Genomic DNA, 24,927 nt, shown 5'->3' with positions numbered 1-24,927 from the left:
TGTCTCCCCTACCCTCCTAATCCCCTACCTATCCTGTTCCCACCTGGGGCAGACAAACAGGTTTGCAGGTGGAGGGTGGATATGTCATGCTTCTCCTACCCTCCTAATCCCCTACCTACACCGGCCCCACTTGGGGTAGACAAACAAGAAAGCTCCACTCAAATTTTATTATTATAGATTATTACAGAGAAAGAGAGAATAACTTGAGAGAGAAAGTTATGTTAAATATCAAAAGATGGAAATTATTCATGATTTATGACACAGAAAGAGAATACCTTGAGAGAGAGAGAGAGAAAGAGAGAATAACTTGAGAGAGAGAGAGAGAGAGAGAGAGAGAGAGAGAGAGAGAGAGAGAGAGAGAGAGAGAGAGAGAGAGAGAGAGACCGTTTGCCCAAGTGCTACCTTGGTCAACATGTCAATAAGTCAAGATGATTGACAGTTAGGCCTACATCCCTCCCCCTAAGTGGGAGACTTCCTAACAGCAAAAGATGGGGAAAAAGCAAAATATTGTGCAAAAATCTTACCTTATTGACTATATTTTCCTTAATAAATTGATATTCTGCTGTGTTTACATTAATATTAATAATTGAAAATAAGTAAATCATTTTTTATCATACCCTGTATAACTTAAACTAAAACACTTGTAACTGCCTATTTTAATAATTCAAACAAAAATACTGTACATTATATGAAATAACAATAAGTTAAAGATTGTGTAAATCATATGGGTACTGTATACCCACATAAATTAACTAGTTATTGAAAGGCAAAAGTTGTAATTATAGCATGGAAAATATGAAAAAATGAATGACAAAGTAACGTCACGTTTATCTATAAAACTATACCAAACAAATACACATATATGTTACATATGCATGAGAGAGAGAGAGAGAGAGAGAGAGAGAGAGAGAGAGAGAGAGAGAGAGAGAGAGAGAGAGAGAGAGAGAGAGAGAGAGAGAGAGAGAGAGAGAGAGAGAGAGAGGGGGGGAACAAAAATACGACTCATACACTAGTGTAGGTACATACAGTACAAAAAGCATCTGACCTACAAAGCTGTGTGATTGGCTACTTCCAACCCAGCCAATAGCATGTCATCAAGGAGAGAGAGAGAGAGAGAGAGAGAGAGACGTGAGTTATGTTTACATCAGTAAAACGATTACAAATGTCGATGATAACACATCAATATTAAGGGATTTTACTTTAACATTTTATTGATGTTTTGCAGTGTTTACATTAATATTAATATTTGAAAATTAATATACCAATTTCATAAAAATGTGTTTAGTCATAAAATTAAATTAAAATACAGTAATTAGTGAATATTGCTCAGTGAAAAACTTGGCAACTTTTGAATTTTCCTCAACATATTTGGAAATACATTCCACAGAAGAAACCTGTGAATAACTGAAGCTGCGAATGCTGAACTGAGATCTAGCAGGAGTCAACTCTGTGTGTGTGTCTATATATATATATATATATATATATATATATATATATATATATATATATATATATATATATATATATATATATATATATATATATATATATATATATATATATATATATATATATATATAAATATAAATATATATATATATATATATATATATATATATATATATATATATATATATATATATATATATATATATATATACTGTATATAATATATATATATATATATATATATATATATATATATATATATATATATATATATATATATATATATATATATATATATATATATATATATATATATTATATATATATATATAAATAATGTATATATATTATATACATATTATATATATATATATTATATATATATACATACTCAAACACAACTTCCTTAAATACATTTACTATAACAATCAACATCTCTTGACACATGGTCACATCTTCAGGACATTTAAAACTACATTTACAACAGCATTTAAAATGTTATTTTAAACGTCCTGAAGATGCTACCATGGGTCAAGAAATGTTGACTGTTATAACAAATGTATACTGTATAAGGAATCTGTGAGCGTTCCACCATACATACAGGGTGTTTTGAAATTAGAGGCCACCCCCACCCTCTACAGCATAAACAAAAATTGATATGGACAAAAACAAAAGTAATTCAGAACAGGTATTTAAAGTTTCTCTCTGAGTATTTAATATTTTGTGTGGCCTCCATCTGCCTGTACCACAGCCTGCATTCTTGAAGGGTATGATTTCAGCAAATCGCAAAAAAGCTGAGACTCAAGCTCCATTTCCTTGAGCACTTTGGTCACCTCTCTTTGCAGGTCGTCAAGGCTTGGTATACCATCATAGTTCGCTGTGCGTGCTTCAACACCATCCTTTAAGATACTACCAATGTTTTCACACAAATTAAGGTCAGGGGAGCTACCTGGAAATTCACTTGAAGAGAAGAAATTGATACCATTCTTTCGAAGCAGCTCCCATGTCTGAAGAGCCTTGAAACATGGTGCCTTATCATGCAAAAATGTGACTTCTTCAACAGATAACACATTTTCAGGATCTTTGAGGAAAGGAAATACTCCACCAGTAAGCACAGTTTCTCTGAAGTATTTGCCATTCCATGATTGTCCTTTTTCTTTGATGATCCACATTAACCGTTTGGCTGTGAAACAGAGAAAAATTCCCATTCAGGAAATTTCACAACTTGGCGATAGCACACGTCATCGCTGATATCATCCAACTTTGCAGCCCAAATGATGACATTTTTATGATTTGGCTTCCTGACTGTGTAAATGAAGAATTCACCTGATGCGGCAACATGGAAAAAGTCAGCTTCATCCCAATCTTTAAGAAATGAACCACAAAACCATGCACAGTCTTCTCTCTGTTGCTGAGTGATGTTGGGCTTGCTGATAACATGAAATGGCTTGATACCAGATTTTTTCAACTCACGATATACAGCACTATAACTTCTCTTCTTTCCCCTTTTTGTTTCTAGTTCAAGCCCCAATTTATGTACAGACTTTCTTGGTCTACCCACTGCCTCACATATGATGTCTTTTGACTCTTGAGAAAGGACTTCAGGCCTTCCAAGATTCTCACTCTTTTCACGATGACAGTCATATGGATTTTTGTTCCAGTTTCTTTTAACAAAGGATTCATCTCTTTCAATATATTTAGCTAACCAGGAACGTGAAACGAAGGATGCGCCAGCATCCCTGGCCTCTCTGAAGGTTATAGCCCGGATTCGGTCAATCCATCTGATTTCCTCCGAGTCGTTAGCCATGGCTGTATCTAACTCCATCACTCAGTCTGAAAATACAAGAAATGTAAAAAAGGATTTTGACAAGGGAAAAATCTATTTCTGGAGAGGGGCCCGTGTCACCCGGTGAAATAGTCCATTCAGCACTTATTTCTAGGTAATTCCGTTGCTAGATACCAGAGAAAGCTAAATGAAATGCTGGAGTTACTACCCCAGAGCGAGCTCCACTAGATGGAGTCGTGTATGGAAAAGGGTGAACTACAAAAACACGGAACCTTATCCTATGGAGATTCCCAATGTCAAAAGTCCCAACGAGAGAGGTGCCGATACAAGCCCATGCACTACTCAAGGACTGTATACAAGGCAACACTAGCCGCATTCCATGTTAGCACCCACCTCACTAGAATGAAGTTTATCAAGGGAGGAGAGAATGAAAAACAGGGTGGGTCACCGGGTGACACGGGCCCCTCTCCAGAAATAGATTTTTCCTTTGTCAAAATCCTTTTTCTGGATCGGGGTCCCGTGTCACCCGGTGAAATAGTAACAGAGAAATAAACATCATTCTTATGCTATTAAAGACTTAAATAGAAACGTTGAAAACTAGAAGAATTCTACCCTGAACATTAGTAAGGTCCTCTAAGTTCATGTAATGAAAATAATGTAAGTGGTCACCGTCTAAGATCATGAGCTTAGAATAGCACCTGAATAGGCTTGTATTAAGAAAATACTTCCTGCCTAATAGCAGACCCAATGACAGTGCCCCCCCCTTTTTTAAAGGAGAGGACCTGACAAAATTGCGAGGGCCTGTCTAAAAAAGCCTGAAAGGAGAAAACTGGACACAGAAACAGACCTTGTAAAAGGGGAGTACTTTCCAAGGTGACCACCGAAAATGAGGACCTTCAATTGAGGATAGAAAGTTAGGTAAGGAATTCACAACACTACCCTGATGAGGGGAAACCAAACTGATTGGTTCCGCCAGACAGGGCAGACAGTACAGGAAAACTAACACTAGAAGCTAAGCTGATTAAAAATTTTTGGGACTTCCTTAACAAGGAAAGGTAAGAACAAGATGATTGTTGGTTACCGGCTAACTCCGATACATTACTCAAAGACCAGGAAACCGAATGTGGACGGAGTACTGTTCTTAGACGAACACAGACCTTAGGGATGAAAGTTAAGGGCCTGTGAGTCTGGTTCCAACAAAACACTTTCCTCGAGGCCAATGCGGCCGCATCAGTACTGTAGCTTCGAAAACTATGTGAAGAGTGCTAGTTACTTAACTGCAGAACCATACTGCAGTAGAGTAGGATCCCTTAACTGATTTCAGGAAAACAGTAATAACAGGACCAATATCAGTTTCCTCCTAAACTGTAAGATTCACAAAGACCACAAGCCAGGACATCAGAGTTTGAGGGGGCTGACGCAGGCTGAGTTTATACCAGACGGGACAGCTTGATAGTTGTGGCTGAATTGGGTTGCAAACAGACCTACTTCCAGGCCCAGGAAAAGGTCACAAGGATACCTGAATGACGCTCCGTCTAAGGACTATTCCGACACCAGGGGGGAGGCCCTGGATAGGGAAAAAGCAGTGACCTTTTGGACCCCTACGAGAAGGGTGGTAGACAGAGGCACCTGCGTCTGTTGGTTATGGAGAAGAATGAACCATAACCTGAACGAAGCAATTCAAGTCCAAAACCACTTGTTTACGCAGCGCACTATTGCTGTTTTGTTCAGAACCAGCCTAAAAGGAAACCTCTTGGGGGGAAGAAGTTTCCCAAGGACAGGAAGACTGTCACCGCCTCCAAAGCGTTGATATGGAACTGCCGGAACGTGACCGACTAAGTACCATGTACTTCATTGGGCCAAAAAAAATATCCACCTCACCCGCCCAGAGAGGTGACGGTGTGGAATATTGAGGCCGGAGGGGAAAGCTGGAGAGGAACTGACTGGTAAGCACTTGACAGTTGTGCAAGGCCGAGGCCACTATTCAAGCAGGAGGAATCAAGGAGACACGTCCCTGACTCCACCATACCCCGGTCATAAACTCCAGCTTTGACTTCAGAAGGAGAACCGTCACTGAAGCAAACTGGAGAAAACCCAGGACCTTTTCTTGGGCACGGGGAGAGGTATGCTTGAGATGATGAAATGATAGGATGTCCTTGCTATCTCTTTCCACTTCCACTGGATTCATAACTACGGAAGGCTACCCTCCTGAATCAGGTGGGATTCCTTCCTGGTTACTTAGAAGCCCAAAGACTCTAGAAACCGATTATAATGACCGGCGCCCTCAGGCAATTCCCGACGCTGGGTGCCCAAATGAGCCAGGCAACTAGATATGCAGGTAGCATAGCCTCCTAATACCGGAGCTGTTGAACTACGGTATTGTTCAAACTGGCAAAGACTCTGGAGCCGCATTGAGGAGGGCATGAACCTGAAGGGGTACGCCTGCTCCCCGAGTCTGAATCCCAAGAAGGGATACGACCTTTCTGCAACCAAGATGTGAAAGGAAGCGTCGGAAAGGTCTATAGAGGTGGTTACGGCTCCACGGCGCAGTAGGATCCGAACCCACAAGACTGTAAGCAACCGAGACTTGCCGCATGAATAAGGAAAACAAACGGGACACGCCGGAAAAATTTTCCAGTGGAAGGGAACTTCCTTGGCAGACTGAAAAAGCCTGACAGGCCATTCACAAAGACCCCCAGAACTCTGGCCGGAGGCTGATTGAACCTGATTGGGGGGGGGGGGGAACAACAGTCCAGCCCCACCCCGGGCCCTGATAACTATACTCTGGGCCCAGGAACTGAAGTTCCAGTGGCCCCGAAAATGGTACAGCCTCCCACCCATATGAGAAATACTACAGGGAGGAGGCTTGATTGCCTCCCGTGAAGCGAATGCCTTCCCAATTTCTCGGAGAGGAGTAGGATGCATCCCTGCTCCTATGATAACCCCGAGGGTCAGAGCCTCTGGCCAAATGTCTAGTGAAAATTCTTTCCTTAGGTTTTCGTATGAAGCAAAGAAAACTCCGGGCACATGTGGGGAGGCAGAGACACACGGGGTGTTACAAGGGGCTGATGTGTTGGCTGAACCCGCACACATCGAGGTGGAGGCTGGGAGTGAGAGCTGACGGCTGTCTAGGGGCAGAGACCTGAAGAGCCTGCACCACCGCCTGAGCAGGGGGCTCTTGAACTACATGAACTTCTTGCCGGACTTGGGACAGGTCCCGGCAAGATCAGACCGTTTCTGCTCGTAGGGTAGACACCCATGAGAACGGAGGCTCTGGGTAACAATAGTAGGCCCAGACGGGCCGTAATAACACCCACCTGGGGAAAAGATTAATTCTCCAGGTGAAACTGTTCATAAGATTTTTCAGCTCAAGGCGGAACGGGCAAGCCTGACTTACACCTGTTTCAGCTTCCGAAAATTGACTCGAAGCTTAGGGAGCCGTACGCTGAATTAATTAGAAGCGTAGTCCGGGGTTAGAAGATTCACTGTGAATGCATCTGTGATATCTGTCTCCCGGAAATGCCTCAGCGATACATTTTCAAAACAAGCCTGTTGATAAGAGGGGCTACATTCGGAGCACAAGGGGTAAGAAACAGGGCTCTCAAAGAGAGCACGGTAAGACCCACAGCTGGCGTGAACTTGGGATTCTCCGCCTGCCACTCCGTTAGAGTCCTCAGGGAGACGATGTGTCCAGCCCCAGCTGAGGGCTCACTTATGGATCCTGCCAGACAGATGCCATGCTCGTTCTGACAGTCTGGTAAAACCCGGATAAGAGGATACCAGACCGGAAGGGAAGAAATGCCCTTCCACCAACCTCCGTGTGCCCACACCCCCAACAGGAGGGTGCCTTCATGCTGGGAAGCATAAAGGGAAGGCACCAAGATTCCCCAGACTGGAGGGGAAAAGAGGTGGAGATGTCCGGAACGATAGAATTCCGGAACAGAGCAGGACTTAACAGGTGATCCATTGACAATGAGTCTTGAGATTAATCACTTGGGATTTAAGCTCATGGGAAAGGGAAGGCATGGACCATGAGGTAGATAGTTAGTTTAATAGGTTGACAATGACCCTCAAATCGAGCTCCTTATAAGGAGACCCGTAAAAAAGTTTTCAACAAAGGAAGAAGGGGGTAACCGCCTTGCTTTGCTTGGGCCGTGTCCCTTTCCAGAAGATGAGGCCAAACTCGTAGATGGCACCGGATTAGAGATCCGAGACGTCCTTGAGGGGGCCCCAGAGCGGGTCTTCTTGGTTTAAAAAGGGTTATTTTTTTTTTTTTTTGACTTCACCTTAGGGACGGTAGACCAGAAACCGTCGAAAAGGGATGAGAAGGTAACGAATCCCCTAAAGGAAAAGTTTGCCTCACCTAATTCCGAGCTAAGCGAAAAAGGTTTGCCTCAATTGTTCCCGCACCTACTTATCGCTCCGGGACGATGTTCACAGGTCCGAGAACGAGACAGAAGGTCTTCAGAAAACTCTCCGTAAACAATTAACTTGAAGCGAAGAGTTACGAGACTTGCGCCCGCCTCCAGGAGAGGGAAAAATAGGACCCCAGACACCGGAGGAACAACTATTAATAAGTTATATAAGACGGAGTTTGGCGAAGGAAAACCGATAGGTGTATATGAAACCTACCAATTTACTCGAGAATCTCGCCGGAAACAGAGTTTGGCGGAGGAAATCGATAGGCGTATGTGAAACCTACCGATCCACCGAGAATCTCGCCCGGAGAGAGCCCAAACACCGAAAGATTAACTATTAATAAGCCACAAGAGGCGGAGAACCGATAGGTTTATATGAAACCTACCGAATTAACGAGAATCCCGCCAGGAGACGGAGTTTATGGAGTGAAATCGATAGGCGTATATGTGAAACCTACCGATTTATCGCGAAAGAGCGACTATTAATAAGCCACATGAGGCGGAGCTTGACGGAGGTAAAACCGACAGGTATATATGAAACCTACGGATTCATCAGGTAGCCTGCTCGGGAGAGCATAGCGCATAACGCAATCTGCCGGGTGCCAAACGACTAATAATAAGCCAAAGGAGGCAGCGTTTGGCGATAAAAACCGACTGGTGTAAATAAAACCTACGGATTCATCAAGTAGCCTGCTCGGAGAGAGCATAGCGTACTTTACAACCTTCCGAGTCAAGAATAAGTCACATGAGGCGGAGTTTGGCGGAGACGAAACCGACAGGTATATATAAAACCTACGGGTTCATCAAGAAGTCTGCTCGAGGAGAGCATAGCGTACTTCATAACCTTCCGTGCCAAACTATAAATCCAAAACAGACTGCGCACCGGAATGGGAGCTATAGACTCCGTGACCGCTGGTTTGTTGCAGGATAGCGGAGCATTCCTGCACTTGACAAAACCAGCCGAAAACGTATGAGAAAAGGGCATGCTGGAACGGATGCCGGAGCAGAGTACCGTAGCAGCCATAGCCTAGTCAGACCAGGAAAACCCCCGGAGAAAACCGGAGAGAAAACCAGGCTAACAGGACAAAACTCATAGACATAAAAACAGAGTCAACGGAACATTCCGAAGCGATCATGTTTGAATAAAATGTGGGAAGGTTATGAACTGTTCGGAGTGGGAGCACTCCGAGCCAAGAGAGGAAAACCCCCGGAGGAGGATATCCTGAACGAAGTGATAGCGGTGGGGGGGGGGAATAAACGCCGACCGCTAAACACTAAAACCGCCGTAGCAGTAAGCAAGGAGAGCGCCCAACAAGATAACGAAACACCGAACAGGTAGTAGCAAAGAGGAGGGGGAACGCCGAAAGTAAATAAAGCAGAAGACAGTTAGGTGGAGAACGCTAACTGGCCTCGTATGAGATCCCAACAGTGAGGTGTGAACATGTAGGAAGCACCACGAAGGGAAATAGTCGACGTAAAAGGAAGGGGGAAGGATAGGCCAGGAGGTTGGTAACCCAAAGCAGCGACCAGGGGTGGGACAGCACTCCCCGGGCGCCCAGAGATTCTCATAGATCCCCTCGCTATGTAAGCTGTGTTGCACGACAAGAGCGAGAGAAAAAGAGAGGAAGGGCAAAAACCTCTACGGCCAGGAGAGCAATGAAAGATAAAAGGAGTGTGAACGGGAGTGGGGAGAGCACTCCTGCTCACCTCCAGGTCCAGGTTATAGAGGGATGAATAAATTTGTTTTTATTTAGCATTTCCCAACGTTTTGTGAGAGAGAGAGAGAGAGAGAGAGAGAGAGAGAGAGAGAGAGAGTGTGTAATTGTCGTGAGTGAGTGCTTCGGTTGTTGGAAGAGGGATGAGGTCGTTAGTTTGTTTGCGGCGCTGTCTGTCTGTCTGTGGAATATGTGAAGGATTTTTCAGTTTTTCTGGGAGTCTTTAGTCAGAGCTAGTGCCGGTCAGTGGTTCTTGTGTGGGACAGTTTTTGTCGTATGCTTTTCTGGGAGTTGTTGGTTTTCTTGTTGTGTGCTGTTTATTTGTGTGTGTGTTCTGTTTCTTTTTTTTGTATTTCCTTGTTGTGTTTGTGGTTGTTTGCGGTTGTGGTTGTTGTGGCTGCCTTTATCCATCTCCAGCAACCGAAGATCAGGGTGAGTGTTGTTTGTTGTTTTGTTTGTTTGTTAGAATTCCGCCACATAAATTTGGCGCCCAACGTGGGGCTGTTGTGAAATAGCCGTTAAGATTGTTTGTGGTGGGTCGAGTGAGAGTAAGAGGTCAGGATGAGTGAGATAGAGAAACTGAGAGAGGAACTCCAGTGGCTAGGGAACTCCAGGGCAGGCTGGAGGAGGAGAATGGGAGGCTGAGGAGTGAGAATGAGGAGTTGAGGAGTCAGTTGGAGGAGATGGGAGGAATGCTAAGAAGTGCAAAAGAAGAAATGAAAGGGGAGATGAAAGAGTCAGAAGAGAGAATGGAAGAGAGAATGGAAGAGAGGATGGATAAAAAGTTGGAGGGAATGATGAGAAGTGTGGAAGAAATGATGAAAGGTATGTTCAAGGGTGTTTTTGGAGAAGGGGCTGTTGGAGGCAGGTTCTCTGGAGCGTGTGAAGGGCAAGAGAGAAAGAAAAGGAGGAAGAAGTGAATGGAAGCGTGAGTGATGAAAGTGATATGGGAATAGGAAGTAAGAAACGAGGGAATGAGAGGCAGGGTAAGGAAAAGGGAATGAAAAGCAAGGGAAGGAACAGAGGGAAAGTAAGGATAAGTCAGGGGAAGAAAAAGGAAGAAGGAAAGGGAAAGGAAACTGGTAAGAAGGGTAAGGAAGTGGGAAAGGCAGGAAAGAAGGGAGAGGGTGAAGGCAGTAGTGATAGTGAGGTGGATGGAGGTGAGTGGATAAAAGTGGATAAAAGAGGGGAAGAAGAGTGTAATGAGTAAGATGAATGTAAGTGCAGAAGTGGACTCTTTGTATTCGGAAGAGGGTATGAAAGGACAGAGCGAAAAAAGTAGCGAAAGTGAGAGTGAAAGTGAGAAAGAAGTGAGAAAGGCTATGTATGTGAGGGAGGCCCCCGGTGTGAAAAGTATAATGAGTATGGAAGTAGGGATGTGCATGATTTCTTTAGGGAGTATGAAAGGTTTTGTCAGGATAAGTATGGGGAAAGTAAGAGAGTGTGGGCACGAGAATTAGGAGAGTATTTGACTGGGTTTTTACTTGATATGTATAGGGTTATTATGAGTGTGGGGATGTTGAGTATGACAAGGTGAAAGCTAGATTAGTTGAGCAAGCGAGGCGTATGAAAGCGAGTGTTAAGTATAAGAGGAAGAATGAATTTGATGAGGCAAGAATGAAAGCTGGGGAAACCTTGTCACTGTATGCTTGTAGGCTGGAGACGTTGGCAAGGAAGAAGTTTGGGGATGATGGGATAGATGAATGTAAGGAGTTAGTACGGAAGTTGTTAGGGACAGTGCCAGATGGAGTTAGAGAATTTGTGAACTTGAAGGGAAGGAGAAGAAAAGATGGACGAATGAAAGGTTGACTTGGGGAGAAATTTTGGAAATTGTAGAAGATTATGAGCTTGACAGGGTTATAAAAGAGAGCAGAAGTGTAAGTGTAAGGGCTGGGGTAGATGAGAGAGTACCAGAGTTCGGAAGCTTTAGGGATGCAGTGTTGAGGGGCCCAATGAGAATGGCCGATAGTGTAATAGATAGGAGTGTAAGAGCAAGTAATGTAGAGGTGCCAGTGAGGATGAATGATGGGTTTGTAAGGGAACAACGGGTTGGACGGGTTAGGGATAGTAGTGTACAAAGGGGAAGGTCGGTGAGTGGAAGTCGAGCGAAGTGTTTTAGATGTGGAAAGGAAGGACATACAAAGAATGAGTGTAGGTGGGCTTTAGGAGCGTGTTTCAGTGTGGGGCAACCGGGACATTTGGTAAGGAGTGTACGAAAGATAGGGGGTTAAATGCTGAAAGCGGACAGGTGGGTCATGTTGCTAATGGTTGTAGGGTACCCGAGTGAATGTGATATGTGGTAACTGTGGTAAGAATGGGCATTATGCGAAATGTGTTCAGAACCGAGAGCTAAGTGTGACGAATGTGGAATGGAAGGGCATGTATCAAGTGTATGTAGACGAAAGAGGGTGACTGTGACAGCAAATTCGGGAAACTGAGTGTGAAGGGGGTTCAAATGGGTGGATCCTCCAGGATGCAAGCGGTGCGTGTGATGCATGTACGTGAGGGGTTGTTGCATGAGGGAGGTTTTGCTGGAAAGACTGACGAGTGCATGAGTGTGCAAGTGTGTTGTAAGGGGAGTAAGATTGATTGCCTTAGTAGATACCGGTGTAGTATGAATGTCATATTTAAGAATGGATGTGAAATTGAGAATACGTGTGAGATTAGGAACTGTCAGGGGAAGTAAGAGGGATTGGAAATTTAGGGGTAGCAGTGGTTGGAAGAGTGTGAACGGTTAGAAATTGGGGGTGTAGTGATGGATGAAAGTGATTTTTGTGTGATTGAAAGTAATGCGAATGATAAATATGATATTTTATTGGGATGTGAGTTTTGAAAAAATGCGGGATGGTGGTCCGTCCTAGTATGAATGTAATTGAATTACGATGAAAGGGGATGTGCTTGGGGATTTGTATTTGGGGAAGGATGGTAGGTTGAGAAAAATTGTGGAAGAGAGTGCCTGTAATTGCGACAGAGAGGGTAAAAGTGCCACATGAGATTGGAGAAGTTGTGAGTGTGAAAGTGGCATGGCCGGATAGCCTCGGGATAGCCAACAATGATAGGTGTGAGTATGTGGTTGAGGGAATAGACATAAATAAATTAGTCAGGGCAAATGTGTGTGTATATGATGGGGTTTTGAACATGGGAGATCCGAGGGTATATATAACGTCATTGCCGAGTGTCAGGAAGAAGCGAGTCCGAGGAATATGTGAGGGAGATTGCGTGGGAATATTACGTGGTTGGTGAATGTGGATGATGAGAGGTTTGAAGGCACGGCAGGTGATGACAGGTGATTTGAAAGGAGCTAATGATTGGACGTATGAGGAGTTGAAAGAAAGAGTAAAGGTAGATGAAAATGTAAGTGATAACGTAAGAGAACGATTGAGGAGAATGTTGTGGGATAGGCAGGGGCATTGAGTCGTGGTGACGAGGATTTTGGGGATCAAGCCTCGAATTTAAAATAGTTCTGGAAGACGACACCTGATATCAGCGTCCCCGACATTTTTCTCCGTCTATCAATCGTGAGATAGAGGAGCAGTGTGAGGAGCTTGAGAGGGTGGGAGTGATTGAAAGAGTACGAGCGCCTGGAATAGCCCCATAGTACATCGTAAGCCCAGATGGAAGTTTGCGAATGTGTGGGATTATCGGAAGGTGAATGAAGTAACTGTGAAAGAGCGATTCCCGATGAATGTGGTGTCTGATTGTGTGTACAAGATGAATGGAATGAAAGTGTTTACAAAATTAGATTTGGTAGGGCTGTTACCAGATGCCTCTGGGAGGAAGGGAGCAGGCATATTACGGCCTTTTCTAGTAGTTCCTGCCACTACCAGTTCCGGAGATTGTTTCGGACTGGCCTCATGCGCCTGCTGCCTTGAAAGGGCAATGAATGTGGTTCTGGCCGGGTTTGATCGCAAGAAGGTAACTGTTTTTATAGATGATATTTTGATTTACAGTGAGACTGTAGAAGAGAATATGGAACTGCTTGAACGAGTGTTAGAAAGGTTGGAAGAAGTAGGAATAAAAGTAAAACTTGAAAAGTGTGCTTGGTTGGCTGGGGAGGTGGAATTCCTAGGGCATATGGTGAGTGGAAGAGGTGTAAGGAAGAGTGATAAGTTCGTGAATAAGGTAAGGAATTTCCACGTCCCCGGACCATGGTGAGTTGAAAGGATTTTTAGGTTTAATTGAGTTTGGAAGGAAGTTTATAAAGGATTGTTCAGGGATCGGGAAACCACTTACTGAATGGACGGGAAGAGAAATTGTGTAAGATTGAAATGGGATGAGCAAATGATCAAGCGTTCGAGAGATTGAAAGAGGAGGCTGCAAGAGACGTGGCGTTGGCTTTCCCGGACTATAGTGAGAATGCGAATAAACTAGAACTGTATAATGGATGCAAGTAAATATAGTATGGGAGGATGCTTGGTACAAATGCAGAAGGCGAATGGGGGAGAACAATTGAGAGTAATTGCTTATGTGAGCAAGGCGTTTGGAAAGGCAGAGTTGAAATATTCGGTGATTGAAAAGGAATTGGCTGCAATAAGGTTTTTGTGTGAAGCGTTGAAAGTATTTTTTATATGGGGTAGATTTGTGTGATACGGACGGACCATCGACCTAAGTAGTATATATGGTTAAAAAGGAGAGTGTGAATGCTAGAATTGCGAGAACGATAGAGGATTTGAATGAGTTTAGTTTTAAGGTAGAGTATGTACAAGGTAGACAGAATATTGTTCGGATGCTATGTCATGTAGTTGTGGGCTGAACGAGATGATAGGGTTAAGGAGCGACTGGGACCCGGACCAAGTTCTGTTGTAGGATTTGTGGTAAAGCAACAGTATGGATGGAGTGAATCGAGTGTGGGAATGTCTGTTTGGGGGTTGAGTAATTTGGAAACAAATGGATTGATTGACGGTGTACCTGCAGCATGAACGAATTCATGAAAAGGTGATGAATGAGATGCCGGAAGGAGGAGTGCGAGAAGGAAGGGAATTAGATGAGGAGGAAAAGTTAGTGAAAGTCTTGTTGGTAGTGGCTGAAATGTTTAAAATTACAGTTTCGATTGTTCTTTGGATGGAATAGGCCGGTGGAGTATAAAGGAAAGGTGGATGAAAATGGTATGAATGTGATTTTAAATGTTCACTGTGGAAAGGATACTTGTAGCTGGCTGATTAAGAAAGGTGATTGTGGGAAAATGAGGGAATACCTTAGGGTTGAGGATATCGTTGAAGATGAATGCGATGAGGATGGTTGTGAGGAAGCTAAGCAGGTGAATGTAGCCGTGAGCGCTGTATTATGCATGATGGTAAAGGTAAATTAGTAACAAATGTAGTGGTGGATCAGAATAAATATTTTGTTTGGTAGACACAAAGCACAAGTGTCGTTGGTGAGTAGTACAGTAGTTAGTGAATTGGAAACTCAATGCGATTGGGATATAAAAGAAAATCAACAGTGTAAGGATACATGGTTTGGGACAAGGGAGTGTGTTAGTATGGGAGGAGGTACAACTAAAAAATTCAGTTAGGGAATTTGAAATAATACATAATTTTGTAGTCATGGATGAGAAATGATATGCCAACATGTTTTTTATTAGAATTGATTTTATGAGAATGCATGATATAAGTGTGGATGTCAGGAGAAATTTTAGGAAAGGGTATGCAGGGAAATAACGAAAGGTTAAAGGAGGGGATGTGTCTAAAACTAGTTTTGTAGGTATGGTAGATATTGCAAGGAGTGAAAATGATTTGTTGAGTGAAGGGAAATTAAGCAGATGCAAAATCAGTGCATGAAAATAAATATGTTAAGAGAGTGTGTGTTAGGGGTGTAAGAAAGCAGGAAGTTGGCCGTCTGAGTTAGAAGTGTATAAGGAAGTGCTAAGAGATTTGTTGTATGTAAAGGTATAGTTTATTTTTGCATCAGGAAGGAATATGGGATGGGGAAGTGTATGTACCAGTATTTTCGGAAAGACGCAGCCGTGGGTATGTGTTTATTGGTGCATAATAGGTTTGGGCATCTGGGGAAAAATAAATTATGGGAATGTATGAAGAGTTGTATGTGCTGGATTGAGTAAAATTTGTGCGGATGTAGCGATTACGTGTTAAACTGTCAGAAGGGTTTTTTAGTATCAAAGTGTGCATGCGAATCCACCTGTGTTGAATTGCAGATGAAAGATTTATTTGAGATGGTTGTGATTGATTGTGTGTCGTTGCCTGTGACTGCTAGAGGACATGTGATTAAATGGTTGTAATGGTAGATCATTTGAGTAAGTTTGCATATGCGGTAGCGATTCGGAACAAAAAGAGTGAGACTGTGGCGAAATGGTGGGTCAAGTGATGTTCCAATGTGCGTATGCAAGCCGACGCGAATGTTGAGTGACAATGGGCCTGAATTTGTTGGATGGGAGTTTGAGCAAATGTTGCGTGATTGGGGCATAGAACATGTGTACTCTACGCCGTATATGCCCAGTGCGAATGGATTGGCGGAACGATTTGAGAACGTTGACAGAGATAATTAACGTATGATGAGTGAATGTGATAAGTGATTGGGATGTAAACGTTGGGCGAGCGTTGTCGGGTTTACAACGCCACTGTGCATAAATATTGGTATGTGTCTCCATGTAAATATGTGTTAAATTTTGAAAAGATAGTGAGACCGAGATTGGGCCTATCTGAGAATGATAGGGAGGTATGGAAGAAGGCGCATGAAAGGTTTGAAAGTTACAAGGTGGGCGAGAAAGTGTTGAAAGAAGTAATCGAGAAAGGGTGGTTGAATGTAAATAAAGTTTCGTGAAAAATTTGAGGGTCCGTATGAGGTGTTGGAATGTGGTCCCAGTGGGCTTAGTTATGTTGTAGGGAAGTATGTGTAGATGGTAGTGTGAGAAAATGCGAGCGCATCACAAAAAGAGTTACGTAGATGGAAGGATGTACCGGAATATGTGAGAGAATGGGGTGTATAAATGGTTGAAATCCAGAATGTGGGTGAACCAAGTATGCATGAGGGTTGTATGGAGGATCAGCAATTTGTTTTGGTAGAGTATGGTAAAAAACGTAAGAAAGGGAAGAACGTAAAGTAAACTGAATGGTCGTAAGTTGTGTGATAGGGGTGTGAGTGCCAAAGTGGAAATGAGTGATAAAACGTGTAATACGGATGAATGGGATGGTATGGATAGAACGTAGCATAGCATATCACGGGTTTGATATAACTGAGTTGACTGAACGTATAGGGGTTGGTGGCGGTTGAGGTGAGCGAAAGTGTAAGAGTAAGAGAGCCGTGAGCAGATAGACTGTGATTGAAAGCATGAATGAGTCGTTTGCAAGAATTGGAAAGGTCAATGGCCAATGGGATGGGTTAGTTGAAGAATTGGGGAGGTATTTGGGGAACGAGTTAGAGGGTATAGATGAGATTGTGGATGAAATTGAGACCAGGTAATAGTGAAGAAGATAACAGTGAATCTGAGAGATGGAGGAGATGATGTGAGTTTGAGTGTTGCTGGGAGAGAGAGTGATTCTGAGAGAATGATTGCGTTATGAACTGTCTAGAGGACCTGCTAGTGAGCATCCGTGGGTGTTGCGTAAAGCGATTTGAAAGAGGTGTGAAAGGTGTTGGTTGGGAAATGCTAAAAGGGGGGAGAAATATAGAGGGATGAATAAATTTGTTTTTATTTAGCATTTCCCAACGTTTTGTGAGAGAGAGAGAGAGAGAGAGAGAGAGAGAGAGAGTGTGTAATTGTCGTGAGTGAGTGCTTCGGTTGTTGGAAGAGGGATGAGGTCGTTAGTTTGTTTCCCAACAGTCTGTCTGTCTGTGGAATATGTGAAGGATTTTTCAGTTTTTCTGGGAGTCTTTAGTCAGAGCTAGTGCCAGGTCAGTGGTTCTTGTGTGGGACAGTTTTGTCCATGCTTTTCTGGGAGTTGTTGGTTTTCTTGTTGTGTGCTGTTTATTTGTGTGTGTGTTCTGTTTCTTTTTTTGTATTTCCTTGTTGTGTTTGTGGTTGTTTGAGGGTGGTTGTTTGCGGCGACCTTTATCCATCTCAGCAACCGAAGATCAGGAGTGAGTGTTGTTTGTTGTTTTGTTTGTCGGTTAGAAATTCAGGTTTTGTGGAGTGCCAACTCAAGACACACCGAGGGACAATCAATCAATGCAGAGGGAGGATGTAGGCTACAACATAAAAATAAGGATAATTGCTCTCAAACCTTGGAAAGTTAACAAACTTTGAAAACACCAAGGAGAGAGAGCAAAGGATAAAAGGGAGAGAGGGGGACTCTCGAAACCACAAATAACATATATATAGTCGGTAAAAGAAGTGTGAACAGGAGTGGGGAGAGCACTCCCAGTCACCATTGGTAAGCAACCCAAAGAAGGGTTGAACTAGGATAGGCTAGGCAAAACCCTCGCTATTCCAGCTTAACTTATTAGGAACATTAGCCTAAGTGAAAAGCCGAAACAGGGAGAGGGGTGGACGTGAGGCAATATATCAAGCCAAAACCAAACAAAGGGAAGCACCAGACATAAAACACACATGTACAGAACGAGATCACCGACATGAAACTCATACGTACAGATCGAGATCGTCCCCTCCATAACGAATTTTTCCCAAAGGGAAAAGTGTTACAGGCAACCCCTAGGCTAACCTAACTGAGGCGATGTAAAGGAAGGAAGCCTAGGAGAGGGGTAAAAGGCTAACCAATAACTCAAAAAAATCATAATAAAACAAAATTGTCTATAAGGTACATGTAGGAGGATAGGCAGGCCCAACACAACATGGACGTGAAGGGACATGACCAACCTCCAGTTAAATGAAAGTATCCCAAAATTAACAAAATTCAAAAGCATCCAAGCACAAGGTCAAAAGTTAAATGTAACAATGAAAATCATGTTCCATACACTTAGAAAGTGAGTCTAAAACAAGGCAAAATAAAGCCAAAATAAAAGCCCGAATAGGCCGAGGGGAACCACGTAGCCTAAACAGCAAGACAACACTTGACCAGGAAGGGAACACAAAATTCACAAAATAAACAAAATTATAAAAACAAAGTAAAAACCGTAACAATACCAATGAAAATAAGATCCCCAAAGGCTAAGAGAAGTGAGTGACAAAATAAAGCATAATGAGGCCATGATAATAAGCGAATGGGCTCGAGGGGGAAGCTCGTAGCCTAAACGCTCAACAACACTTCTCGTAATGAAGCCATGATAAAAAGCGAATGGGCCCGAGGGGGTAGCTCGTAGCCTAAACGCTAAACATCACTCCCGTAATGAAGCCATGATAAAAGGCGAATGATAAAAAGCGAATGGGCCCGAGGGGGTAGCTCGTAGCCTAAATGCTAAACAGCACTTCTCGTAGTAAATGGGTACAGAACAAACAAGAAATAATCAAACCCACTAAAGTTAGGGATCATTAAAGGTAAAATATCCCAAATAAAAAGGGATACAAATAAAAAACACAAAACAAACATGCCGACCCAAGACCAAGAGAGGTCAAGAGACGACGTGAGAGGAGATCGAGACGGGCGTATAAATCCCTTTAATTATTAAACTAAAGGAAAATAAGAAGCCTCAATCGCCTAAAAACAACAAAACACTGGTACTCAAGTAATTGAAGAAGAACCTTGCGAGGATGCCATAAAAATCCAAAATAGAGCACAAAATAAGGATCACAACGAAATTACGTGTGAACGAAAAAACGTGCTAAAATGGAATCACGGCTAGTGTTGCCTTGTATACAGTCCGCGAGTAGTGCATGGGCTTGTATCGGCACCTCTCGTTGGGACTTTTGACATTGGAAATCTCTATAGGATAAGGTTCCGTGTTTTTGTAGTTCACCTTTTTCCATACACGACTCCATCTAGTGGAGCTCGCTCTGGGGTAGTAACTCCAGCATTTCATTTAGCTTTCTCTGGTATCTAACAACGGAATTACCTAGGAAATAAGTGCTGAATGGACTATTTCAACCGCATACGAATTCCCGATCCAGAAAATGTGAAAATAGCTTAATAGAAATTTCCAAACAATGTACTTAAAGATAGGCTATAGCAGAAACTTCATAACTTTCCATTTGTCTGTGGAGGCTTGATTTTAAAACACCTGCATATATATATATATATATATATATATATATATATATATATATATATATATATATATATATATATATATATATATATATATATATATAATATATACATATATATATATATATATATATATATATATATATATATAAATATAATTATATATATATATATATATATATATATATATATATAGTATATATATATATATATATATATATATATATATAATGTATATAGAGTTGATCCTCTATTAGAAATGAATAGTAAAAAGTTCAGTACTTCAAGCACTTCAGGTTTATTAACACATCAAGAAAGCGTGAAAGCGCTTGGTACTGAACTTCTGCCTGTCATTTTCATGTGGGATTCGCTTATACACTGAAGTCACATGTATCTACTGTGATTTTCATATATATATATATATATTTATAATGATATGTCTTATATGTGTTTTTTGTAAATTCAATATGTTTTCTGTAAAATTTTTGATATATTCTCTCTTGTGTTGTCGTGTACTGTGTGATTTTAGAGACAAGATGCATTTTCCTATTTGGCTTCTGTGTTCACAGCTGGATGTTTGTTCATGTGTCAAGTCAGTGACCACAGGAAATCCTTTTGCAAGAGCAACCCTAAACCACTTAAGTTGTCAACTAAAAGGGAGATGAGATGACAAGTTAGATAACCATGGCTGGTCTAAAAGTTTGTTGTTTTCACAAGTGTTAAGACAGGAAATCCTTTATTAACTTGAGAGATGTGGGATGACAGGTTCAGATAAGCTACCTGATCTAGAGGCCATTTTTGTTTGGACACAAGTTCAGACAGGAAATCCCTGTCAGTTATACAGATGAGATGACAGGCCTATATAGCTCTTTGGAGCCAGGGAAAAGATTATCTTGTTTATTTTCCCTTCTCCAGGGGAAAAACTCTGTTTATTCCTGTTTTTTTCCAGGGAAGATTCCAAGAGTGACCCATTTCCAAAAATGCCTAACTGGCAACACAGGTTTACCCTTATAGTAAGTTTTTGGGAAGCTGAGCAGTTCAGACAGAGACTCTATAGAGTTAGGTTGTGTCTCTCTCTCTCTCATCCTTCAGAAGAGAGTAAAATTCGTGGTCCCACTCCAAACATATAAGTTAAAATATGAGTTTTTGGAAATTTAGTGTAACAGCACCAGATTAAAAGTGTGTTTTGAGCTGCAGCAAGAGTTTTGTAAAAGTGTTCAGAAAGTTGTGTAATGTAAAGTGGTTTTTACTTATTTTTACCATGGTAAAATAAGTGCCACATAGATTTGGACTTAGTGAAATTACTGTTGATAAATCTTTTTTGCATTTTTTGTATGTTCTTGTTTTTGCATTTTTGTGTGTTCTTGATTTTGCATTTTTGTGTGTTCTTGTTTTTGCATTTTTGTGTGTTCTTGTGTTTGCAATTTCATAGTGTTACCCAAACCTTAGTGCTGGTGATTTAACATTTATTTACTTAACATTTCACAAATGTTGATACTTTAACATTACAGTTTGTTTAAGAATTAATGAAATCTTATATTGTTTTCAAGTAATAGTAAATTTTTTCTGATTGTGAATTCTAATTATAACTTTTGAAGTTAGAAATAAATTTTTGTATTTAAAGTTTTAAAAACAGTGTTTCATTTTTGACCATCAGTGAATAGGGTTATGTGTGTATGCATAAGGTACGTGATAGACATGTTCTGTTCTCCTTTAGCAGAACTAAAGTGAATTAAGACCAGGGAAACAATTATAGTTATTTGATAGAGTGATGCCCTTTTTTATCTAGTATATCTCAATACCTCACACATAACTGGATAAATCTAGTTTGATATTTCAAGTGATAAGTAAGTTTTAAAGGGATCACTGTTACCATTTAGTGTTCAGTTGTAATTCTACTGTTATGAAGATTCAGGTACCTGGCTGAAGTGAGGTAAAATTTTGGATTTTGTAACTAGTTGTGTGATACACAGGTACTTGGTCACTTCATAACAATATATACATGGTTTTAGTTTGTGACTACTTGATCCCAGATTATCCTGGATTATCTTTCTGTTTATTACGCTCTGTGTCTCATTTGTGTCCAGACGATGCGTTAATAAACATGAAAGCCCTTGGTACTGAACTTCTGCCTGTCAGTTTCCTGTGGGATTTGCTTATACACTGACATCACGTGCATCTACTGTGATTTTTTAAGCACTATATATACATATATATCCTCATGCAAGAGATTTCTATGAACATACTGACATTAAAACCAACTGTTTATGCCCATAGAAACCTTAATATACCTCATTTAGTAATGGTTATTGGTTATAAACTACAAAAAATTATTAAAAATTCATGGAAACAGTATGCCTTATATATACTAGCATAAGAAAAAACTAGAAAAGTCAATAAACAATTTGATTACGTATGTACCACATTATATAGTGCATAGCACTTAATGTTCATTAGTCTGGATGGAGGCAACGATTATCAATCATTATTTTCTATTGTTTCTTTTAGTTAAATATGACATAACACCAAGAAATAAAAAAATAAGATATGATTGGGAAGATAACAGAAGGTGTGTGTGTGTGAGAAAGTCAGCTCAGTGGTATGGTTAAACTATTTTAATGATAATACAGGTATGTACACGAGTTCCTTAGTGCAGTATTGGAATGCATCTCTCTCTCTCTCTCTTTATACATTTACAGTAATGAGGGAGAAATGCTTTAGGGTCACATGACATTTTATTTTGACTGTATTTTCAGGTAGTATGGCATGCACAATTTGAATTTAGTTTAGAATTTTTCCATTTAAATTTCTTACTTTTTCCATATGTAACTGTGCAAGAGTGGAACCCTGTCAACTGAAACAGTATATACTGAGGGCAAGCTGTATATATATATATACACACTATATATATATATATATATATATATATCACACATTACCACAGGTGAAAAATAAGAGACGGGGTGTAGGCACTGACCGGTTTCAACTTTATTTTCAAGCCACTGAAACCAGTCAGGACCTACACCCCATCTCTTATTTTTCACCTGCGGTAATGTGTGATAAATGAATCACGTACAAAAGTGATTATAATCATATACACATATATATATTATATTATATACGTGCGTGTGCGTGTGATCTTAAAGCAACCATGTGTGGGTGTATGTGCCCTAGGCCTACTGTTCTCTAAGAAACACTGAAGTGGCCCACTTAAACCTCCTTACAACTCACATTGTGATCAAGTGGATGCATAAACTATACACTGAATGAGAGAGAGAGAGAGAGAGAGAGAGAGAGAGAGAGAGAGAGAGAGAGAGAGAGAGAGAGAGAGAGAGAGAGAGAGAGAGAGAGAGAGAGAAATTTGTTTCACAAGCTGTCTACCTTAGACCTAATATGGGTAATTTTCTTTATACTGTAATGGAAATTATTCTGTACTGTCTTCCTTTGGCCCAAAGATCCCGAATAAACATGAATATGCCAAGAATAACAAATTCATTATAATGCCATTAATGAAAAATTTTGCTCCTAACATTATAAAAACACTGTTAATAAACCAAAATTATGTTATAAAAGCAAATAATGTACTTTTATACACCTATGTTTACAAACATCACTCTGAAGACAGTAATAGTTATATATGCCGACATCCCCAAAAATACAGTACAATAGTGACCGTCTTTCATTTTCTTGCATACTGCTTCAAAATCAGAGCAAAAAAAAAAAAACACTTGAAATACAAAATGCTGAGAATCTGTCAAATACATCAAAAGCAATAGTTGTGTGAGACTGCTTCATGTGCCTGGTAGAAACTTGTCAGCTAATGGTTTTATAGGCTGCTTTTTGAAAGTTTTTGGGGAGTTGCAAGGCTTTCTTTAGTGAGCTTACAAGCTCTGAAAAACAAGGTGCATCCATCATAATCGTTGCATGCTAGCCAACGTACCAAATAACCTATGCAAAAACACATTGAAGATTCTCAAATTTCACTATTCTTGGTATATTTAATTCTAGAATCCCCAATATTTCAGAGTCAATTTGGGTAATTTTTCAAAAACTAATTCCTAGCTTTGACACTTTGTTATTTTTACTGTTTAGTGTACATCGTATCTTCTCCAGTGTTTTACTTACTCAGTGCTCTTACATCTTGCTGTAAAAAAATTTGGAGCGTTTATCAATTGCCTTTGTTATTTACATTTTGAAGGCCAATAATGCTTATGAATAATGAATTATGTTGCAAATAACTTGTGATGCATTTTAACCCATACACTCCTTTTTTAATAAGTATCTAAAACTTTATGTCTGGAAACTGATTTTGTAGCATTTCAGAAATTATATGGCTAGGAAAAATTCCAATTGCAATAAGTACTACGGTAAAGTAAACTGATATTTACTTACATAATAGTAATTCCCATAATAGCGCCCTTTTCCCATCCTGAGCTCTTGTGGCAACCATCATACTTGATGGTTTTGGGACATTTAGTGTCAGACTTCTCTACGTATTCATAATTGCTGAAGCCTCCGTAACTGAAGTAATACTGTAAAATTTCCCCGTTGGGAGGGCACGGGTCGTTCCACATGAACCCTACTTGGTCCTCACCTATAATGGCGACCGTCAAGTTTTCCACCTTCGGAGGACCTTCTACGAAAAAAGAAGTAAAGGAGGAGGTTGAAAACTTTCCTGTATCAATATCCAGCATATGATCGTGATCCATTCATCATAAATCCCTTTTGTTATTCTGACGAGACCTGCTCTATCTGTGTTTAATCTTAAATATTCAGAAATGAAAATCTTACTTAATCTAAGAAGTTAGACGAAAATGACCTAAGATTTATTCCAATACATTACATTAATATCCGAGTTAGCTGTAAACTACATAAGATTAATCCTAATTCATTACATTAATATCCTGACACTGATTTAAAAACAGTGACCTAATTAAATATTCCATTCACTGTTTATTAGCTTCTGCTTCAAGAATTCCAATTGCCTAATCCATTTGTTAACATTATTTTTGTCTGACTTTCACGCAAAGAATATGATTTTGACACTGTAATAGCTGTACAGGATTATATCTTTAGATATACTTACTGCTGCTCACTGTATTAGCAATCGTGTCAGGTGCTCTTGCTATCACACTATCGTTGTGGATCACTGATGTGGTCACATTGTACTGCAACCCTGGGATGAGGTCTCTGAAGGTGTTATGGACTTCCCTATGTGAAGGTTGCAGTGGCACTGATCCCGAGTAACTCATTATTGTCTGGTTACAAGTAAGGTTTGATGAGAGCCTGAATTCCACACTGAAACTTCCAGCAAAAATGAGGAGGCAACCTTGCTGGATCTTGGCATCACAAACTAATTGGTGTCCACCATCATAACTCTGACAGGAAACTGGTGTGCCATAAAATGTTACATTTGGTGCTGCAAAATAAATAAATAAATAAATAAATAAAAATTATTTAGGAACATTTATAAAATGCTAAATTTTCTGTGTTATCACCATCCA

The 24,927-nt window shown here is 40.7% G+C and overlaps 1 protein-coding gene and 1 long non-coding RNA gene across 4 annotated transcripts in view; one reads left to right on the top strand and one right to left on the bottom strand.

Annotated features, from left to right (window-relative positions):
* Window positions 1-21,723, top strand: part of LOC136835562 (uncharacterized) — a 96,656-nt gene extending 74,933 nt beyond the window's left edge. The window contains exon 3 of the long non-coding RNA XR_010852190.1: window positions 19,993-21,723. This is a non-coding gene — a long non-coding RNA (uncharacterized lncRNA). The remainder of the gene's footprint in view (window positions 1-19,992) is intronic.
* Window positions 1-24,927, bottom strand: part of LOC136835554 (receptor-type tyrosine-protein phosphatase epsilon-like) — a 282,453-nt gene that overhangs the window by 69,864 nt on the left and 187,662 nt on the right. Inside the window, exons 3-4 of one of the 3 annotated variants that reach the window (XM_067099207.1) lie at window positions 24,510-24,842; window positions 23,816-24,059 (exon numbers count right to left, since the gene is read on the bottom strand). The exons of 1 other annotated variant lie outside the window; for it this stretch is intronic. In XM_067099207.1, the coding sequence (XP_066955308.1) occupies window positions 23,816-23,851 (36 nt within the window). In that variant the 5' untranslated portion in view covers window positions 23,852-24,059; window positions 24,510-24,842. Of the gene's footprint in view, window positions 1-23,815; window positions 24,060-24,509; window positions 24,843-24,927 lie in introns of those variants that run through there. One more of the 3 variants, XM_067099208.1, reaches the window with a different exon arrangement.

This window comes from Macrobrachium rosenbergii, chromosome 55 (genome assembly GCF_040412425.1).
Source record: "Macrobrachium rosenbergii isolate ZJJX-2024 chromosome 55, ASM4041242v1, whole genome shotgun sequence".
NCBI classification, from domain to species: Eukaryota; Metazoa; Arthropoda; class Malacostraca; order Decapoda; family Palaemonidae; genus Macrobrachium; species Macrobrachium rosenbergii.
This window is presented reverse-complemented; position numbering and strand designations above follow the sequence as displayed.